Source organism: Monodon monoceros, unplaced genomic scaffold, assembly GCF_005190385.1.
Source record: "Monodon monoceros isolate NGI ecotype Baffin Bay Population unplaced genomic scaffold, NGI_Narwhal_1 Super_Scaffold_16, whole genome shotgun sequence".
Lineage (NCBI taxonomy): Eukaryota > Metazoa > Chordata > Mammalia > Artiodactyla > Monodontidae > Monodon > Monodon monoceros.
In genome coordinates, this window is record NW_021703772.1 from 51,734,931 (window position 1) to 51,753,029 (window position 18,099).

At 36.2% G+C, this 18,099-nt stretch overlaps 1 protein-coding gene across 6 annotated transcripts in view; it reads right to left on the minus strand.

Annotated features, from left to right (window-relative positions):
- ITGA4 (integrin subunit alpha 4) overlaps positions 1-18,099 on the minus strand; it is an 88,487-nt gene that overhangs the window by 47,684 nt on the left and 22,704 nt on the right. For 2 of the 6 annotated variants that reach the window (XR_003793811.1, XM_029224446.1), the window contains exons 3-12: positions 16,231-16,337; positions 16,005-16,134; positions 13,644-13,711; positions 12,244-12,373; positions 10,736-10,821; positions 9,917-9,979; positions 9,688-9,825; positions 6,019-6,130; positions 1,714-1,808; positions 414-504 (exon numbers count right to left, since the gene is read on the minus strand). Coding sequence is in view for 3 of the 6 variants with exons in the window: in XM_029224446.1 (XP_029080279.1) it covers positions 414-504; positions 1,714-1,808; positions 6,019-6,130; positions 9,688-9,825; positions 9,917-9,979; positions 10,736-10,821; positions 12,244-12,373; positions 13,644-13,711; positions 16,005-16,134; positions 16,231-16,337 (1,020 nt within the window). In the remaining 3 variants the exon portion in view is untranslated. Of the gene's footprint in view, positions 1-413; positions 505-1,713; positions 1,809-6,018; positions 9,826-9,916; positions 9,980-10,735; positions 10,822-12,243; positions 12,374-13,643; positions 13,712-16,004; positions 16,135-16,230; positions 16,338-18,099 lie in introns of those variants that run through there. The other 4 variants (XM_029224447.1, XM_029224448.1, XR_003793813.1 and 1 more) reach the window with 3 other exon arrangements.

The window sequence follows — 18,099 nt, forward strand, 5'->3', positions numbered from 1 at the left end:
AATGACATTCATTCATAAATATAAACATTAGGATATAAACATATGATATAAAGACAGCCTTGCTGAAACAAGATTCAATTTTTGGACTATAAACATTCACCCAGAAATCTCTTTTTAAATTACCAAAGAAACCCCTCTTTCTTTTCATCATTGTGTGTTTGACTTATTTTCATGAATGCTTTTAATTTTTTCCGGAACAAGGAATAAAGTGTTAAGTAACTAACAGTTTAAAGCTCAGGAATTACTTGATTATTTCTGACCCATCCTTGAATTCAAAAGAGCTTTAAAAATGAAGGAAAAAACTCATTAGTAAATTAGAACTTTTCTCTACCAGTTTTATGTGCTTCACAATAAAGCAGCATACACAACAGAGTTCATTTCAATTTATAAAATATGGTAAATTTTATACTCACCTACATATCCATTATTATCTGCATCAATCTGTCCAGATATAGACTGTCCAAACATACTTAATGATTTGCTGATTTGACGCCCTTCAATTCTCTGAAAAATAGTAAAGTTGAGTGGGAAACAGGATTTGAACACGTAATATCCCAGAGGAACAATGATTTAGTTAAATAATGAGTCCTGGTACATGCCCTGGCACATTATTAACAAATGCATTGTAGTTAAGTCAAATACATGTGTCTAAGAGAAAGAGTAGTTTCCAGCTTGAAGTGGGAAGTTGACATCTATTTTGTGACAAGAAAAAAATCACTTTCTTTACATTGTGAGCAAAGGGAAAATTATGTAGTAAAGATCTCCTAAAACAGTCCTGACACTCTCTCCCCAGTCTTTTTTCAGGCTCTGTGTTTATTTCCCTGAGCAACATGAGTAACCCAACAAATAATAAGAAAATAAGACATCTGCGATCACTTAGTGGAGCCTACTACTTAGGTTTATAATAACCACCTCATTTAGCCAGATTGCTTCCTAGTATTTGACAAGGACAACTCAAGTCTGATATGTGCTTCCTATCCCATGTGTTTAATTTCATGTCCAGATACTGATTTATAAGTATCAGCGTTGTCCATTCTACGAGAATCAGTATTCTTTACTAGACAAGTATATATCTTTCACGTTATACAGAGAACAATTTACCTATTTTTGCCTAATAAAAAATAACAGTATTAGCTAATGTTTCCCTAAGAGTACCTTTGGAAAAACTTCTCTTCTCCGCACGTGTATGCAGTTTTTTTCTATGCAATGAAATGCCCTGATCTTTCAAAATGTGAAAGTAAAGTCAGAGTTAGATCAGGGAACTTTCTCATCTTACTCTCTGCACTAAAAGGAACACAGAGTATCACATGAGTCTTTGCTCTCCCTGTGCAATCTCCGTGGAACATGGGGCTTTAGCCATAGGGCAAGACACAGTTAATCAAATCCAAATGGGCTTATCTGGAATACTATGGGTATTACCTCAGAACATAAATTTGATGAAATGCAGAGAGAATGTCTTTAATAGGTTAAATACAAGCTAGAATGGAAGTGAACCAGAACTCTTATTTATGAAAAACAAAATGGTTTCAAAGAGTTATTAATGACCTTAAAAATGAGGCCATCTACTGTTATTATAAGAAAATGGTGAAAGAGTATTAAGTATTTGAAAGACCAAATTAAAAAAAATAAGTCCACATTAACGCTGGAAGTTTTAAGACGGATTTTATTACCAATGCTTCTTTTGAAAGTATTAATAGAATAGTATTATCCTACCTGTGAGAAGGCTGACGAGATCCCATCTGCTCGGCCATTGTAAATATAAATAGCACCTCGCAAGTCATCTTCCTGTGGAGCTCCAATAGCAACATCTATTCAAGAATTTAAAGGACAGAAAATAAATTCTTAATGCAAAGAATGCAACTCTGAAAACTAACCTTCATGCTCTTTAATTAATATCACATAAGAAAACTCCCTATCAAAAAACACTTTTCCGGGCTTCCCTGGTGGCGCAGTGGTTGAGAGTCCGCCTGCCGAGGCAGGGGACACGGGTTCGTGCCCCGGTCCGGGAAGATCCCACATGCCGTGGAGCGGCTGGGCCCGTGAGCCATGGCCGCTGAGCCTGCGCGTCCGGAGCCTGTGCTCCGCAACGGGAGAGGCCACAACAGTGAGAGGCCCGCGTGCCGCAAAAACAAAAAACAAAACAAAGACACTTTTCTCACTGGACAGAAAAAAATTATAAAATACTGTTACTGTCATAACAATGTAGTGGATTGTACAGGTAAGTCTGTGTGTGGAAGAAGCTTAGAGTCTTAGGGTCTTAGAGACAGGCTAACAGAATGGTTAAGGACACAGGTCCTACAGCCAGATGGCCAGGCCTGACGCCAGCACTGCCCTCGTGCCCAGCTGTGCTATGCTGGGCCCATTTCTTAACCTCTCTGTATCTCAGTTCCCTCACCTCAGCACAAGATTGTAAAAGAACTCCTCCTCGGCATAGAAAGATGTAACTCATGTGAAGTGCTTAGAGCAGTGTGTAGCACATAATAAGTTACTATCACTATAAATACTATTACCACAAGAACCCTTATTTTGAGCTCTAGGTTTTACTTTATTTGCAAAATGACTTCTGAATTAATTCCTGTTCCAATGAAAGTAATTAAAGTATCTGTTAAGGGTATGTTTTCACATAAGAAAACCAAGAGAAAATAGAAACTATGAATAACATGGTTGCTTAAGTGCTATAAATACAAAGTACATATAGTACTGAACTATTAAGAAGGCCCAGATCAATTTAATTCCAAGCAGAAGATACTGAAGTATATTCGGTCTTTGGCTAGCTTATATATAGATCCAAACTCTTACTTCCTAAGATGACACTTGGATCTATTATATAATATTATATAATATCCTAAATAGGATATTATATAATATCCTAAATATCCTAAATTGGATATTATATTATAATATCTATAATATATAAATTATATAATATCCTAAATATAATATCATTATAGAAATAAGGAGAATACATGTTAATAATAATGTTTTTCCATGCCTATGCAACACCATTGGGACAAAACATAGAGAATAAACAGAGATACCTGACAACTGTTTTTACTTTCCATTTGAACATTTACTACACTGTTAGTATAAACCATAACAATTATCATTAGTATGATCATAATAATCTTAACATCAGCTAGTATTTATATACTGCTTACAATGCAGGCACTGTGCTAGAGGCTTTACATACGTTATTCATGTTATTCTCACATAACCCACTGTAACCCGTGTAACTCTCACAACAGCTCTATCAAATTCTTTTTGATCCTCACTTTTTATAGATGAGGAAACTGAGGCACAGAATGTAACTCACTCAAAGTCACCGAGCCAGGATGTGGTAGAGTTGGGATTTAAACCCCGCAGTCTGGCTCCACAACCTTTGCTCTCCATCACCATGTTCTATAAAATCATCAACAATAAAGTTGTGACCAACATTCTCCCCTCTTAGCACATGTTCCTCTTCTGTGTGAAAGAAGTGCTCAATATACGATTTGATAATATATAAGCATTTCAGAAGCACATAAAATAATATAGTTTACAGCTGCAGAACTTTATTACGGTTCTGCTCAAAAAAATATTCAAACATATAGTCTAAAAGTCAGATGACAGGGCTCAACATAAAAAAACAAAAATAAGTGGTCTTGCCAAAAGCATTTTATGGCTAAAATGCTATCATCTGTTTGTCTGGTCACATTGGTTGAATAGGTTTGTCTATTACCTATTTAACTTTCTCATACTTTTGATGAAATTTTTATGCTGGACTCCTGCCAAATTGATTGATTATCTTCTTAGAAAATGGCTTGTTTTGCTTTTCTAAGGACACAGGAAATATATTCTAATTTTTTTCTTTTGAAGAATAAAAAAATGTTGTGAACGCCAAAATTACTGAGGTCCACTATGCAAAACACCACAAAGCTGTGCATAGTAAAAGGACATTAAATCTGATTTGCATCTAAGACTGGAGAAGGAAGGAAAAAGAACAGGTGGGTTTTTCATCTCTTTTCTACACAATCCCACACACTCTGGCAAGAACGTGAAGTAACTTCACTCATATCCCAGCAAAACAAACCAAGTTAGAAGATGGGGAAAAGGAATAGGGAATCACATAATGAAAAATTAAACATAGATGCCCTGCTGGCTCACCCAGGCAGATAGAGTGAGATGGTGGAATTAAAGACCTCAGTGAAGAGCTAGAACACACTGAGCCTACTTCCAAATCAGCATGGTCTTGGCTAATATCTAAAATGTAGAAAACACATAGCCATGGGCAAAGCAGAAGTGCTATTCAGCCATAAAAAAGAAGGAAATCCTGTCATATGCAACAACCATCTGTGTATGTGCACAAGAGAAATGAAAAATCATTCTCAAATATTTTAATACATTCAAAATAGTGAATACTCTTCCCTGGATGTGTCAATTAAAAGAGGATGTAGAAGGAATTATAAGTAAACAAAATAAGTATTTTACTAAATGATGATTTTGTTTTTAAAAGAAAGAATTTTACTATTTTATATAATATATATGAAATATCAAGGTGCAAAAACATGTTTTTTTTCACAGATATTTATTAGGTTGGGTCTAAATTTACCACTTATATAATGTTTATTTTTTCATGTCTTAATCTTATATTCCATTCGATTGTAAAACTATAAAAAGGAGTGCCACTATTTCCTTCATTTACATTCATTATGGCACATACTCTATACCTGGCATGGTACAACTGACAAAAAATAAGTCCTCAATAAACATCACAGAATTGCTGATTACTTGTGAAATGTAACATCATAATAACATTTTTTAGATATTTTAATGTAAAACTTTATGTGTAATCATAACCATAGAAATATATATGTATACTTTTTATCTCCTTTTGTTTTAAAAATAGTAAAATAAATCCAGAAATGGTAATATTTGTCTACCAAATTACACTATCTTACATTCAAGAGGGCTCACTGGAAGCATATATTCTATAACCAACTAGCTTGCTCCTTGTAGAATAACATTTTATACATTTAAAGTAGAATGAAGCATTTAGGCATAAGAAGATATTAAGAAAGTGAGAATTTACAGTACTCCCTCACTTATGTCCAATATCCAAGTAAATTTTGACCTACTTTTACCATATACCAATTGCCAATGACCATATCTAGAAGACAATTCTGAGCCCTGAAAATATCGAATACTTATTTGCTGAACTTGAGGAATTATACACTCTCCCTTCAAACCCATTCATCATTTTAGGCACAGTTTTAATAGACTTAGTTACCACTTAGAACTAGACTGAACAAAAAGCAAATTTCAAGAGGGAAGGCTGGTAGAGACAGATACTTCAACAGCAGGACTGATATCTAGGCAACAGTCACAGTTCTAATGAGACCATCTATTCCATTATTGAAACGCACCCCTATCGAGTGGTAAATATCCACTGTCCTTGAGTCTGCCAGTTGCCCCCTTACTGCTCAGGACTCTCTCCTGGGATCCCCAAATCTTCCCACAACAGGGCAGCTGAACAAGGAAAGCCTGGCACAGCAAGGGGGCTTTCAGAGCCCGGCTCCAGCTCTGTGGCCAGCCTCTGCTGGGTTTTGTCAGTGTCTTTACTACACTGATAGTTAAATACTGTTATCCAGTGAGTCTATGATGCACATTTTTTTCCACATTTTCACATTCCTGAAATCAGGGTCCTTCTTAAAATAGAAAAAAAGTGAGTCGCAGTTTAAGAGGCACCATTTTTTCAGGGGCACATAAAATAATGGCTTATAATAAAACAACTTATAATCAATGGTGCCTTAGAAGCAATGAAATAAGGTATGTTGAATATCATTCTTTATTAACAGCAGTAAGAATCAATAGCTGGCAACTGAGAAGAAATCAGGGATAACACTAAAGAAAAAAACTTAGCATACCAGTCTGCCTCCATTTTCTACAGAAAGACAAACAACATAAAACTCCAATTATATTCTTTTCCATGTGCCACTTTAAAAGTGGAAATCATGTACCAAATTGGATACTTTTAATTACCTTCAAAGCCATCATTATCAATGTCGCCAAGATTGACTATAGATTCCCCAAATCTTGCAGCATATTTGTCACTTCCAATGAGCTCTATTTCCATTTCGTTCATTACTGCTCCCTAGATAGAAAGGGGGAGAAAGGTGTCATTATAACACAACTTTACACATGATTTACTGTTGTAATTGGGTATGGATTTTTTCTTAATGCTTCAAACAGGCTGGACAAACTATAGCCTGAGCTTTAGTACACACATCTCAGTTCAATTCAATAAATATTTGTCAAGTATGTCAACACATATAATAGTATGATTAGAGCTCAGAGGACAAAAAAAAATTGTCAAACTCATGATCCCTAGCTTTGAAAATCCAATAAATCATTTTGATAATTCAATTTAGCAAATATTTAGTGAGTTCCTAGCAAAGGCAATGCACTGTGCAAAGACTGAATGGGTGAAAGGGGACAAGGCACTGTGTGTATAAGACACTCCCTTTCCTGAAGAAGCCCCCAGTTACAGAAAAGGCATAGTCCAAGCATGTAAATGACTTAGAAGTACAGACTGCTTTGCAATACTGACAAGCAAGGAGAGCATATCTAACTGTGAGAGCCAGCAGAGATTTCAAAAAAGGAGGTAGCGGTCAAGGTGGCTACTGAAGGATGGGCAAAGTTTTGATATACAGAGAAAATAATCAGCAAAACAAAAATTGCAAAGAATTTGGCTATAATCAACAGTATGTGCAATGAATGAGGCCGAAAAAAGTCAGACTGCAGTCTTATGGGGTGGGACTTTGAAGGCTGGGAGAAATTTACTCTCAATTTGGAAAACAAGACAGAGCCACTGAAGGTTTCTGAGTTGAGGAGTGACACGACTGAAGCTGGCCTTGGTGATCTTTTTCCAGCAGCACTGAAGCATGGATTGGTCAACTGTCGTCTCTGAAGTTGGAAGATGAGTTATTACAATTAGACACTCAATAATGTTTCAACAGGAGTTGTTGCAGTAACAGCTGCCAGACCTCTTTCCAAACTCTGATCATGTCACTCCCTTGTATTAAAAACAAAACCAAAAACAAACCCCATGCACTACTCATCATAGATCCTTCCCGCTTCTCAGACAAGTCTGTTCATTCCCATAGCACACACGTTCTTCCCCTTGTGAAGTGCCCTTCGCCTTTTATTTTCCAACTAAAAAATTCCTATACTTGTTTTGCTCCTAGAGAAATGCCTAATTTAAAGAGCAGAAAGCAGAAGAGGCGAGGACGAGAAGGTGCAGACCTAAAACAACACAAAGGCACTGAAGTTCCAGGGGAAGAGCTTCAAGAAGTGGTGATCACTATTCTTCAAGTATTCTCCAGGCACAGAATGGTGACCAAGAGTTCACTGGGGACCCCTGAGAGCTATTTTAGCAGAAGTAGGTGGAAGCCAGATTCATTCAAGTATCATTCTTTCTTGAGTTCATGCAGAAACAATTACTGAGCACCAACTTGTCCAGGACTCTTTCAAGCCCTGAGGAAACAGTAGTAAATAAAACAGATGATTTCTCTCCACACGGTGTCTACACTCCAATGGAAGAGCTGACAAACAACAGCAAACCAAACCAATAAATATATAATATAATGTCAGGTAGTGGTTAGTGTCTTTTTAAAGTTAAGAAGCAGGAAGTTGGAAGGCAACAAAAGAAGAATAACTTATGCAAGAGGTTTTAAAAGCTGAAATCAATGATAAAATTAACCCCAGTATTCAACAGCGATGCCCTCTCGAGTGATGTAGAAGTGAGGGGCGAACAACAGGATAGTCGAATGGGTAGATCTCCTCCCTTGCCCTCTAAGCAAAGGCAATTCACTTTTATGTTTTTCATATTGGGATTGCTTAAGATTTCAGTGGGAAAAACATTTCTATTATTGCCTTACTTTAGGTATATATGCTACTGTTTAAACTGTTCTCAAAAACTTTAGTTTAAAGAGAAAGAAAAGTATGCAGCTAGCATAAGGAAGACCATTTATGGATAGGAAAATGTGAAATATCTATATAAGACAGAGTAATGCCTGATTTCACTACTAATGAGATATGAATGATCACTTCATAGATGATATGCTTTTACTATTAAAATTAAGGTTTAAACAGTCTAGGAAATCCCAGCACGAGAATAACTTTCCTGCTCTATATTTGGAACATTAAGAATCTCCCAGCTTTGTAAGACTGAGTATTTTCTCTCTTAAATTGTAAAGAGTTTAGCCTGGTGCTTAATGTAAATACGTACTAAATGCTCTGAAACAACTGATTTAAAAAAATACCTTCTGGAAACAGATTTTACTTTGTTAAATCCTAAATGAAAATGCTGTGACTTAAGAAACGAACCAATTTTCTCACAAACCTGTTCTTGCTCTTAAATCAAAGAAACAGGCCAAGAAGACGCCATTAAGGCCCTATCGATTATTTCTTTTGATTTGATGCCAGGAAGATAGACTGTCAAGATAAGGCCAGCAGAACTCTTTAAATTGAATTGTCAAGTGGTCAGTTTCTATTCCAAAACACCCCCCAGAATTGAAAACTCAACCATAAGCAAGTAAACACCTATTTCTACAACTACTGTATCTACTTTGGAATAAACTATGGCAATTTTACATTCTTATCAGGAATATAATCTATATAAATTGTGCAAATTAACATCTTATCAAAACATATCTTGTTTCCAATTGTTTTCAAATCAAGAAATTAAAAACATTTCATACTTTATCTTCTACTTCTAGTAGTGTTTTTTGTTTTTTTGGGAGTTTTTTTTGCAGCACGCGGGCCTCTCACTGTTGTGGCCTCTCCCATTGCGGAGCACAGGCTCCGGACGCGCAGGCTCAGCGGCCATGGCTCACGGGCCTAGCCGCTCCGCGGCATGTGGGATCCTCCCGGACCGGGGCACGAACCCGTGTCCCCTGCATCGGCAGGTGGACTCCTAACCACTGCACCACCAGGGAAGCCCTCTAGTAGTGTTTTATAATTACCAAATTACATAGGGACATTCACCATCAAACCATTAGGACATTCACATTTTTAGGGCTATATAAAAATCATTCTTTCAAATTAGAGTTGCATCATAATAAAACTGGAAGAAACTTCAACTACTTGAGTGAACACATACAAGCTGTGCATAGAGAAACTCCAGACAATTGATCTCATACTTTCGAGATGTCAAAATGGGACAGTGGGGCTTCCCCGGTGGCACAGTGGTTGAGAATCCGCCTGCCAATGCAGGGGAAACGGGTTCGATCCCTAGTCCGGGAAGATCCCACATACCGCAGAGCAACTAAGCTCGTGTGCCACAACTACTGAGCCTGTGTTCTAGAGCCCATGAGCCACAATGAGAGAAGCCACTGCAATGAGAAGCCCGCACACCGCAACCAAGAGTAGCCCCCGCTCGCTGCAACTAGAGAAAGCCCGTGTGCAGCAACGAAGACCCAACACAGCCAAAAATAAATAAATAAAAATTTTTTTTAAAAAATGGGACAGTGGCCCATTCATCATCATATTCCGTTTCATTTCTAAAGCATCAGTACAATACCACAATTTTTACTTTCATTAGTAAAATAAGCCTAAAAATCTATAGTCTCAGAACTTTGGAATAAGAAAAGCATCAGTTTCAATCAAAATCCCATACATGGCTTCCAACTTGCAGCCAATCAGACTTACAGTGCCAGAGTTGATGTATACAAACACTCTTCCTTCCTCCCTGACGGTGCTCTGCACGGGAGCTCCCACAAGTAGGTCTGAGAAGCCATCTGCGTTGAGGTCCACCGCACAGATAGAAGCTCCGAAATAAGACCCAAGCTGCTCCAAGGCAAACCAGATCCAGTCATTGAGAAAAAAGCAGAATTACTCACCAAAGCCCTCAGTGATACCGAAGGTAGAGACATATTACCTTTTTACCTTTCATTTCATGTAAGATATTTAGTTCTTTTGCATCAATGCTGAATATGTATGCCTGCAATGGGGAAAAGAATTCGGAAAAGTCAGACTGCTATCACATTAAAAATGTTTCAGTCAATGAAAACATTAATTTTCATAACTTGTAATTGCTCAAATATATTTTTGAAAAATCATTTTCAGAGTGATACAAAAGGTTTAGGGAACCAAGTTCACATTAAGATGCCTTCCTTGAAAAACTACCTTCTCAGGAACAATCTTACTGTTTCCTTAGAGAGCACAGAAAATACATATAGCTGCTTCACTTCCTTGTACAGCAGAAACTAACACAACATTGTAAAGCAATTATACTCCAATTAAAAGAAAAAAAAAGAAAATGTTGTTTGTCTCAATCTTCAAAGTCATGTTCATGCAGCAATGTAACAAAAACTAGAACGAGAAATAACATTTTGTTCTTTCTGGTCCTACCACAATTGTACCAGGAATGTAGCTGCCTTCATTTGCCTTCAGCTATAAACTTATTAACCAATAAATGTATTCCTTGGACATCTTGAGACAATTCTATCTCAGAAACAATTACTCATAGGAAAGAAGAGCCTCATTTGATTTATGTAGTCTTCCTGAAAGCTTTCCTGCTCAATTTTGTCTAAAAACCATATGACTTTTGCCCGTTTTACCACTAAATGCAGCACACTTCTCATCATTTCCAGCTTCATTGCTTAGAATTTTTGCAGTTCCTCCTGTAATGTCTTATTCTCTCATGCAATCCATATGAACCTTTTAGAAGAAATAAATATAAAAATGTAACTCTTACTTTACCAATCTGTTCATGTTGAGGGGCTCCTCCAACTACTTCGGTAGTGTGCCGACTCCGAAAATGACCGGCTCCAACTGAGTATCCTTCAAGAAAATGGAGACAAGCATGAGAATCATCATTCGCAATGGGTAAAATTCATTATCATAAATCCACTTATAGAATGGATCATAAATCCATTCATAATTAAATGAGACTGAATTCAAAATGACTACAGTAAATAGAGTTTTAAGAATATTTAGAATAGCAATACTCAAAATTCGTTTTTATATGCTTTAAGCAATTATTAATCTGTGTGTTAATATGGCTTATATGTTTAAGTCTTAGAAGCTAAAGATAGCACCTTTACATGTGGTTTGTTAGTCTCTGTATATTAGGACATGGTAGTTTCTACGATTACAACAGAAATATTTTAGCGTATATAACATTTTGAACTTTAAGTAAAAAAAAAAAAAAAAAAGGCTTCTTAAACTTCAACTTTTCTTGCCCTGAAACCTTCCTATTGTGATAAAACTGTATGATTACACAAAAGGTAAAATACTCTTATTTTATTATGTGATAAAAGGCATAATACTAAGTTACATTTTTAAAACAATGTTTCAAGATATCCTTCAACCATAAACAAGTAAATGCTGAACTGTAAATGAATTCCCTCCATTTTAAAATAAATTCCTTCTGTATGAATGGGGGGAATTCACTTCAAATGTGAACAGCCTATACTCAGAAATAATTACAATAAGAATGATAAAAATAGTTATGCTCTGGGAAATATTCTAAGAACTTATGAGGCAAAGGTCAATGGGCCGTTTTTAGACCCATATTCTTCATAATGTTACCCATTGTCTAGAATGCTGTCCGCAGTCCCACTGACTTTCAGTTGGTCCTTGAAGAAACTATACTTACTCATCCATTCATGATTAAATGAGTTATTTCATGTAGAGTGCTTACAAAAGTTCCTAGGAGATGACAGGCACTCAATAGATGCTATCTTTATAATAACAAGTTGACTGCATAAAGATATAAGCTTATAAGTGATTTACTGCAAAAGAGGAAGCTAAACCAGGAGTTCCAATCTAAGAATTATATATTGATAATAGTTACATACGTAAAATATTAAGTTAACTGAAGTTTCAGAGACTACATCCTTAAAAAGGGAGTTTCTGAAATGGATTTTTAATTACTACTGGCCATTTAGATCTTTTTTTTTTTTTTTTTTTTTTTTTGCGGTACGCAGGCCTCTCACTGTTGTGGCCTCTCCCATTGTGGAGCACAGGCTCCGGACGCGCAGGCTCAGCGGCCATGGCTCACGGGCCCAGCTGCTCCACGGCATGTGGGATCTTCCTGGACCAGGACATGAACCCGTGTCCCCTGCATCGGCAGGCGGACTCTCAACCACTGCGCCACCAGGGAAACCCCATTTTGATCATTTGAAGATATAATTTCCCTTATTTATAATTACTAGTATCTGTAAGGCAGAGATAATTCGAGTTTGTCCATTTTTATAGTACCTAAATAACTTCCAAATTTCACTTGATTGTGTTTGTCTAAAAAAGCTTTGTATTTATTTGTAGTTATATTGTAGACGAAAAGAGAGCCGGTCCAATAGGATGATCCTGGAGCTCCCATTACAATTAAGTCCTGTAAGAAAAAAAAAATTATCATCATTTAAAAGTTTAATCTCACCACCCAAAACCTCCTCCAGATACACACTTTAAGTAAATAGTCACAAAAATACATTTTTATAAATTTCTGAAATGTAAGCATTTTATGAGTTTAAAAACACATCAAAAAAGCCAGAGAAGCTAGCTAATGAATTTTCACCTAAAATGAGAATTTCAGAGAAGAAACACTGAAACTCTCACTTCATGCTCGTCAGCGTATTTTAAAATCAAAGGTAGAATCACTGAACACTAGAGTAAGCTTTGGGGAGAAAGGCAATGTGGTTTTCTATTAAGGTAAACCCTATCTGGGTAACTCATTAGTGCTCATTACAGAGATAATTGTGTGTTGCCAAAGAGTAAAAAATGGACTTAATTTATTTCAATTTGCAAAAAGCTAGTGAATAGGTTCCTTAATAATGTTAGCTTGGAAAAAAACAACTCAAATGAAATTGGGGCATACTTGATGATAAACGTAGGAATTTAGAAGAAAGGAAAGAGCAGACACTTGTCTGGTGAAATATGAAAACTCTTCAGCAGTTAAAGCTATGTAACATTTCTAAATTTCCTAAACAATCCAAACTTTGAAAAAAAAAGGTCAATTTAAAGAAAGCAAGCATTATTATTTTTCCATACTAGGCAATATTTAAGGAAATTGTTAACCCAAGGCTTGATACAACCTGTCTACAAAGATTTAGAAAACATTCATAAATTCGTAATGGGTTGTTGAGAGAAACTGGGAGATTTAGGAGTTGAGTACAATTGTGATCTCTCACTGTGTATGTGATAGTGTTAGAAAAAGAATAATAGAGTTTGGGACCATATCTCATTTAAGGGGATATTATTAAGTTCTTAAATCTCCCAGTTCTCACACTTCTAATGAAAAGTGTTAACTCATACGCTTCCTCCCCCTCAATTTAATAACTAAATATAACATACCTAGATATTTTCAATGCTTAAATTAACAAATAACTACAGTTACTTTTGATTTCTATTAAATTCTTCATAAAAGTAACCTTCTTTAGTATAGACTTTTAGTTGGTCTTGCGTGACACAGCCATCTAAATATTAATATTTTATCAATACATATGTCGAATATTGAGTGGTGAAAATTAAGTTGTATTACACTCAAATTTGAGACATATTATTTGAGTATTATACAATTTTTCTTCAAAGCATAATATCAATCTTCTAAGTCAAATTAAAATTCTATATGTAAACATCCACAGCAGCTATTTTGGGACAATTACCTCTGTGTAAAAACTAGATATTCCAGCTTGACATGATGCAAAATTTTCTCCAAATTTTCTCACATAATCTAAAATAAAGTAGAAAAACAATTCACGATTTCATTTTAAAACAGACAAAATCTGCATAATTTTATTTATAAATCCTTATACCTTTTAAGAGCTCTTTTACAGTATTATTTTAAAAAAATAGTAAGTGGTAAAATTTAAGGTCACAAATATCTTCCATGTTGATCTTCAAAATATCCTTGTGAAACAGCAATAGAAAAATCTACCCAGCCTCTTTTCCATGGGAAGAACATGCAGCATACACGCAAAAAGTTGTCAGGTGAGTATCTAAGACAGAGGTAGGATTTGTGGCTTCCAGTTCAGGTTTCCATTTAAAATAGGCTTCCTAGATTTTTGCCTGGCTGAAAATAAGAGTCAAGATCTGCATGGAGATGGAGGGTCTCTTCTTACAAAGCCCCCATGAATGGTTGCTTTGTGAAACTTACTAGGGGCACAAAACTTGCTTTACCTGAAGAACTGACATAAGTAAACCTCTATGAAGATACAGGACCACATCTTCGTTTTGGCTTTGCTAACCAGAAATGTTAAATAAATTGCTGTCATTTATAATGACCACTCCCTGTCATGCTTTTTCATTCCTTTTTATATCTTCTCTGGTCCTATATATATTTTTTTATTTAAAAAATATTACCATAATTTTAGGTGTCTTAGGTTTCTGCCATCATGTTTTGTTTTTTCATAGAATGTGGCTAGGTATATATTTATACATATATTTATTTATATATATATTCATACATATATATGTGTGTGTGTGTGTGTGTGTGTGTGTATATATATATATATATTTGGGGGTGGTGCACATTGTCATCTATGGACATCGGATGTCCATGTACAAAGTCACCCAGAGAACACATGAGAAAATGTACAGGACTGAAATCTACACCCAGGGAGGCACCAGCATTTTGTGAAGGGACCAGCCAGCAGTAGGACAAGAGTTGCAGAACATTAAGTGGTCAAATGCATCACTTCACACCAGTAGAATAGTCAGAAGTGGTTGCTGGGGCAATTAAAAGCCCCAGACATGGGGCCAGCTAGGTGGGGAGGGGTGCTGCTGTTGAGGGGTGTCTTTAGCTTGCATCTCTACTAGACTGTCCTTTGACAGGTTTCCTTCAGCCTATACAGCTAATTCCTATTGTCGAACATTTGCACACTTGATTTTAAAGGGAACCAAGTTCACAAGGGAAAAGGCCTCATCTGAACTGAAGATTATGACTCAGGCTGGTCAGGTTTACATTATGGAGAGACTGCAAGACCCCAAATGACCATGAAGGCCGCTACAGCCAGGGAGAGAGGCCTCTACTGTGAAATGTTTTAAAGTGTAAAGCATAAACTATTATGAAAAAGAGGATAATAGGTAGAGTAAGTTTTACTGCAATTGAGAAGTTAAAATTCACCTTTTATCTTCTTGGCATTCAAAGGCAAATTAGGAATACAGACGATATAATCTTTTCTATTATATCAAATTCCAGGGAGGAAAGACTCCAATATTAATAAAACCAACTCAATTTGCATACTTGCTCCAAGTTTTGTCAAGTAATAGAAATTTCCTTTGGACACTGGGATAATCATTTTGGTTAGAAAAACTGGAACTTGGCATTCATATATATTTTATCCTTTCCAAAGACACATTTTCAGAATTTTAGTTCTGTTGCAGGTATCATTTTTTCAATACTCTGTTGACATTTACCTCTAACTTTGCTCATTTCAGTTTATGTCCTAGCTCTGCATGCACTAACCGTGACCTAAAATTTTTATGGGAAAGACCTTTCAAACTTAAGACACCAATCCCTTGCAATGTCAAGGAAAACAAGTAAATTTGGGGAAATAAAAAAGACAGTGAGTGGGAAACATCTGCTTACATTTATACTTTGGATTTTTCTAAATCTTGTTGGAAGCTAAAAGGTAAAGCAAGAAACAAACAATTTTCTTGCTTCTGATCATATTTTTCAATCTATTTCATGATTTGAAGTGTCCTGCACTTGCTGGGCATTAGACTCACTTATACTGAATAGAAAATATATTTAATGCTAAAGTGGTAATGCTCAACTAGATGCTAAAATTATTCAAATTAAATTGTAGAATTCCTAGTCCTAAAAACACAGTACATTTTTGAAAATTAAAACAACTGCAAATGGGTAAAAAAGGAAATAATACTCTGAGTAGTTAAAGGAAACATAGCTATTTCAAAGATCCTCCCACCCCAAACCAAACATCCCAAATTGAAAACTGAAGAAAAATTTTTAAAGGCATTCACTTATTTCTCCTGATTCAGTTAATATCAAAATCATGCCTTACCTTGATAGCATGGAGCTATTCTTTTACTCAGCTCTGTTCGTAAATCAGAGGGCATTCCATAGCAAACACCCGTGGGGAGCTTATTTTCATTCTTTATGTAAAATATATTTTTCCATCTATGCCCACAAGTCTGAATAAAACATAAAAGTAGACCATATGATGTGAAAGTCACACCCAGGGTATCTGATTTCACCATGTGATCAGTGGACTAATTTCAATAACCTACCACGATGGAGCCATTTTCTCCTGGCTGTCTGGAAAGCGTGACCCCCAACCATTGATTGTCTCTTTCTTCCAAACAAGTCTTTCCACAAGGTTCTCCATTAGGGCTACCTACAGCATTTGAAAATAATTTTATCATCAGTTATCTTGAAAACAATATTATTCTACAAGAGCAAACAAACACACATGCTTATCCCCAGTGTTTTTTCCTTCAGCCCTCTGTGGAATGCCCCCTTTCCCTGCTTCCCTGTCATCATACATTTGGTGCACATTGTTGGGGTAACCGTCAGTTAATCTGTGACAACATAATTGTTCTCTCACAGGTGATTTTTGTTTGTAGAAATGCCCTCTGACTGGTAACACCAGGAAGAGATGGCCTTGATATAGGAGACAGCTAACCAACATGACTAAGAGAGGGGAAACCAGTTTAAAACAACATTGGCTGCGCAAGTCCAACTGCATTGTGTAATACTTGGCAAAGAATGTCATCTTTGTTTTGATCATTTATCTAGCAATGTAGGCAACATTTCCAGAGCACTTTTTTTAAACGTTTCTTGTTCTGAGACATTAAGAATAGAAGGACTACAATATGGTCCTCAGCATGTAAGTCACAATTTGTTGAAGCTGGAGGTGATGATGGAGCATGTGGAAAGCAGCTGTGTATAATTAGCATACTAATAATGCCAGTATTTAAAACAAACTGCCCTACGGTTTACATTTAGTGGATTGTGACGTTCTCAACAAAGAAAAAAAGACTTTGAAAAGCTGGATTATTTTAGTAAAGAAACAACGTCAATAGGCACTTTCACAAAGGCATGAATAACCAGAAAGCCAAAAATAAAATATTACACACGGGCAATACTTCTAAACTGTGCAAGAAAAAGTGATCATCCCAGTAATTTTTCTTTTTGTTAAAGTGACTTATTTGCTTTGTAGCTGGGATCCTGTATTAAATGTGATTTCAAGTAAGTGATTTTGGGGGAGAATAAGATGCAGTATATTAAGATTCCTTTTGCTATTTCCACCCACTTCAATTGCCACATGACAGTTCTGTTACAAAGGCAGATAAATACATTTGCATCAATTTGACTGGATAGGGACATGGAACTTTTTTTTTTTTTAACTTAATTTTGGTACCAAGTTTTCATACATTGATAGGGACCACACTCTAAATCATCAAGCACTTATAACCTTGACCCCTAGATAACGCTTCCTGGGCAAACTCAGAATATCTTCACAGATGAGGTTAGTATTAGAAAGTGAAATTATTTGCAGTTAAGTCTCCTGGGTAAGAGAGATTTTAAGGAGTGTGGACAGATATTTGTGCATACATTTTATGAACATTTGTTCGTTCTCTTAAAATGTTGTTCAGGACAAACCAACCCTTCAACACAGCTAAACTGAAGAAAGTTTCCTAGCCCCAGAGATTGATTTAGAGATTGATTTAGTTGGTCCAGGTGGCCCTGATTACCCCAGGCGATTCTCATGATCTGGAACATTGTTACGATGGTATATGGATAATCTTTTTTTGGCCAATTTTCTTGGAGAATAGTAATGTCAACTCCCACCTATTGGTAGTGCCCGCCAAGAGCATGAGACAGAGGAATACGACTAAGGATCTGTCCGGAAAAAGAATGCTGGGGTTGATTAGCAATGTCTACTTGGAATGGGAAGGGGATATTGCTGCAGCCCAAACCTTGATCAAGGATGGTCCAGGTGGAAGCATAAGGTTCCTATATTCAAGTTAATAAAGAAAGGAAGGAATAAGGGAGAGGGAAGGGAAAAACAATTATGTTGTAGTACTGAATGGGTAAGGTCTAACATAGAAAGTTGTTACTGTGGCTACACAATGCCAACGTAATTGAAAGAAAGT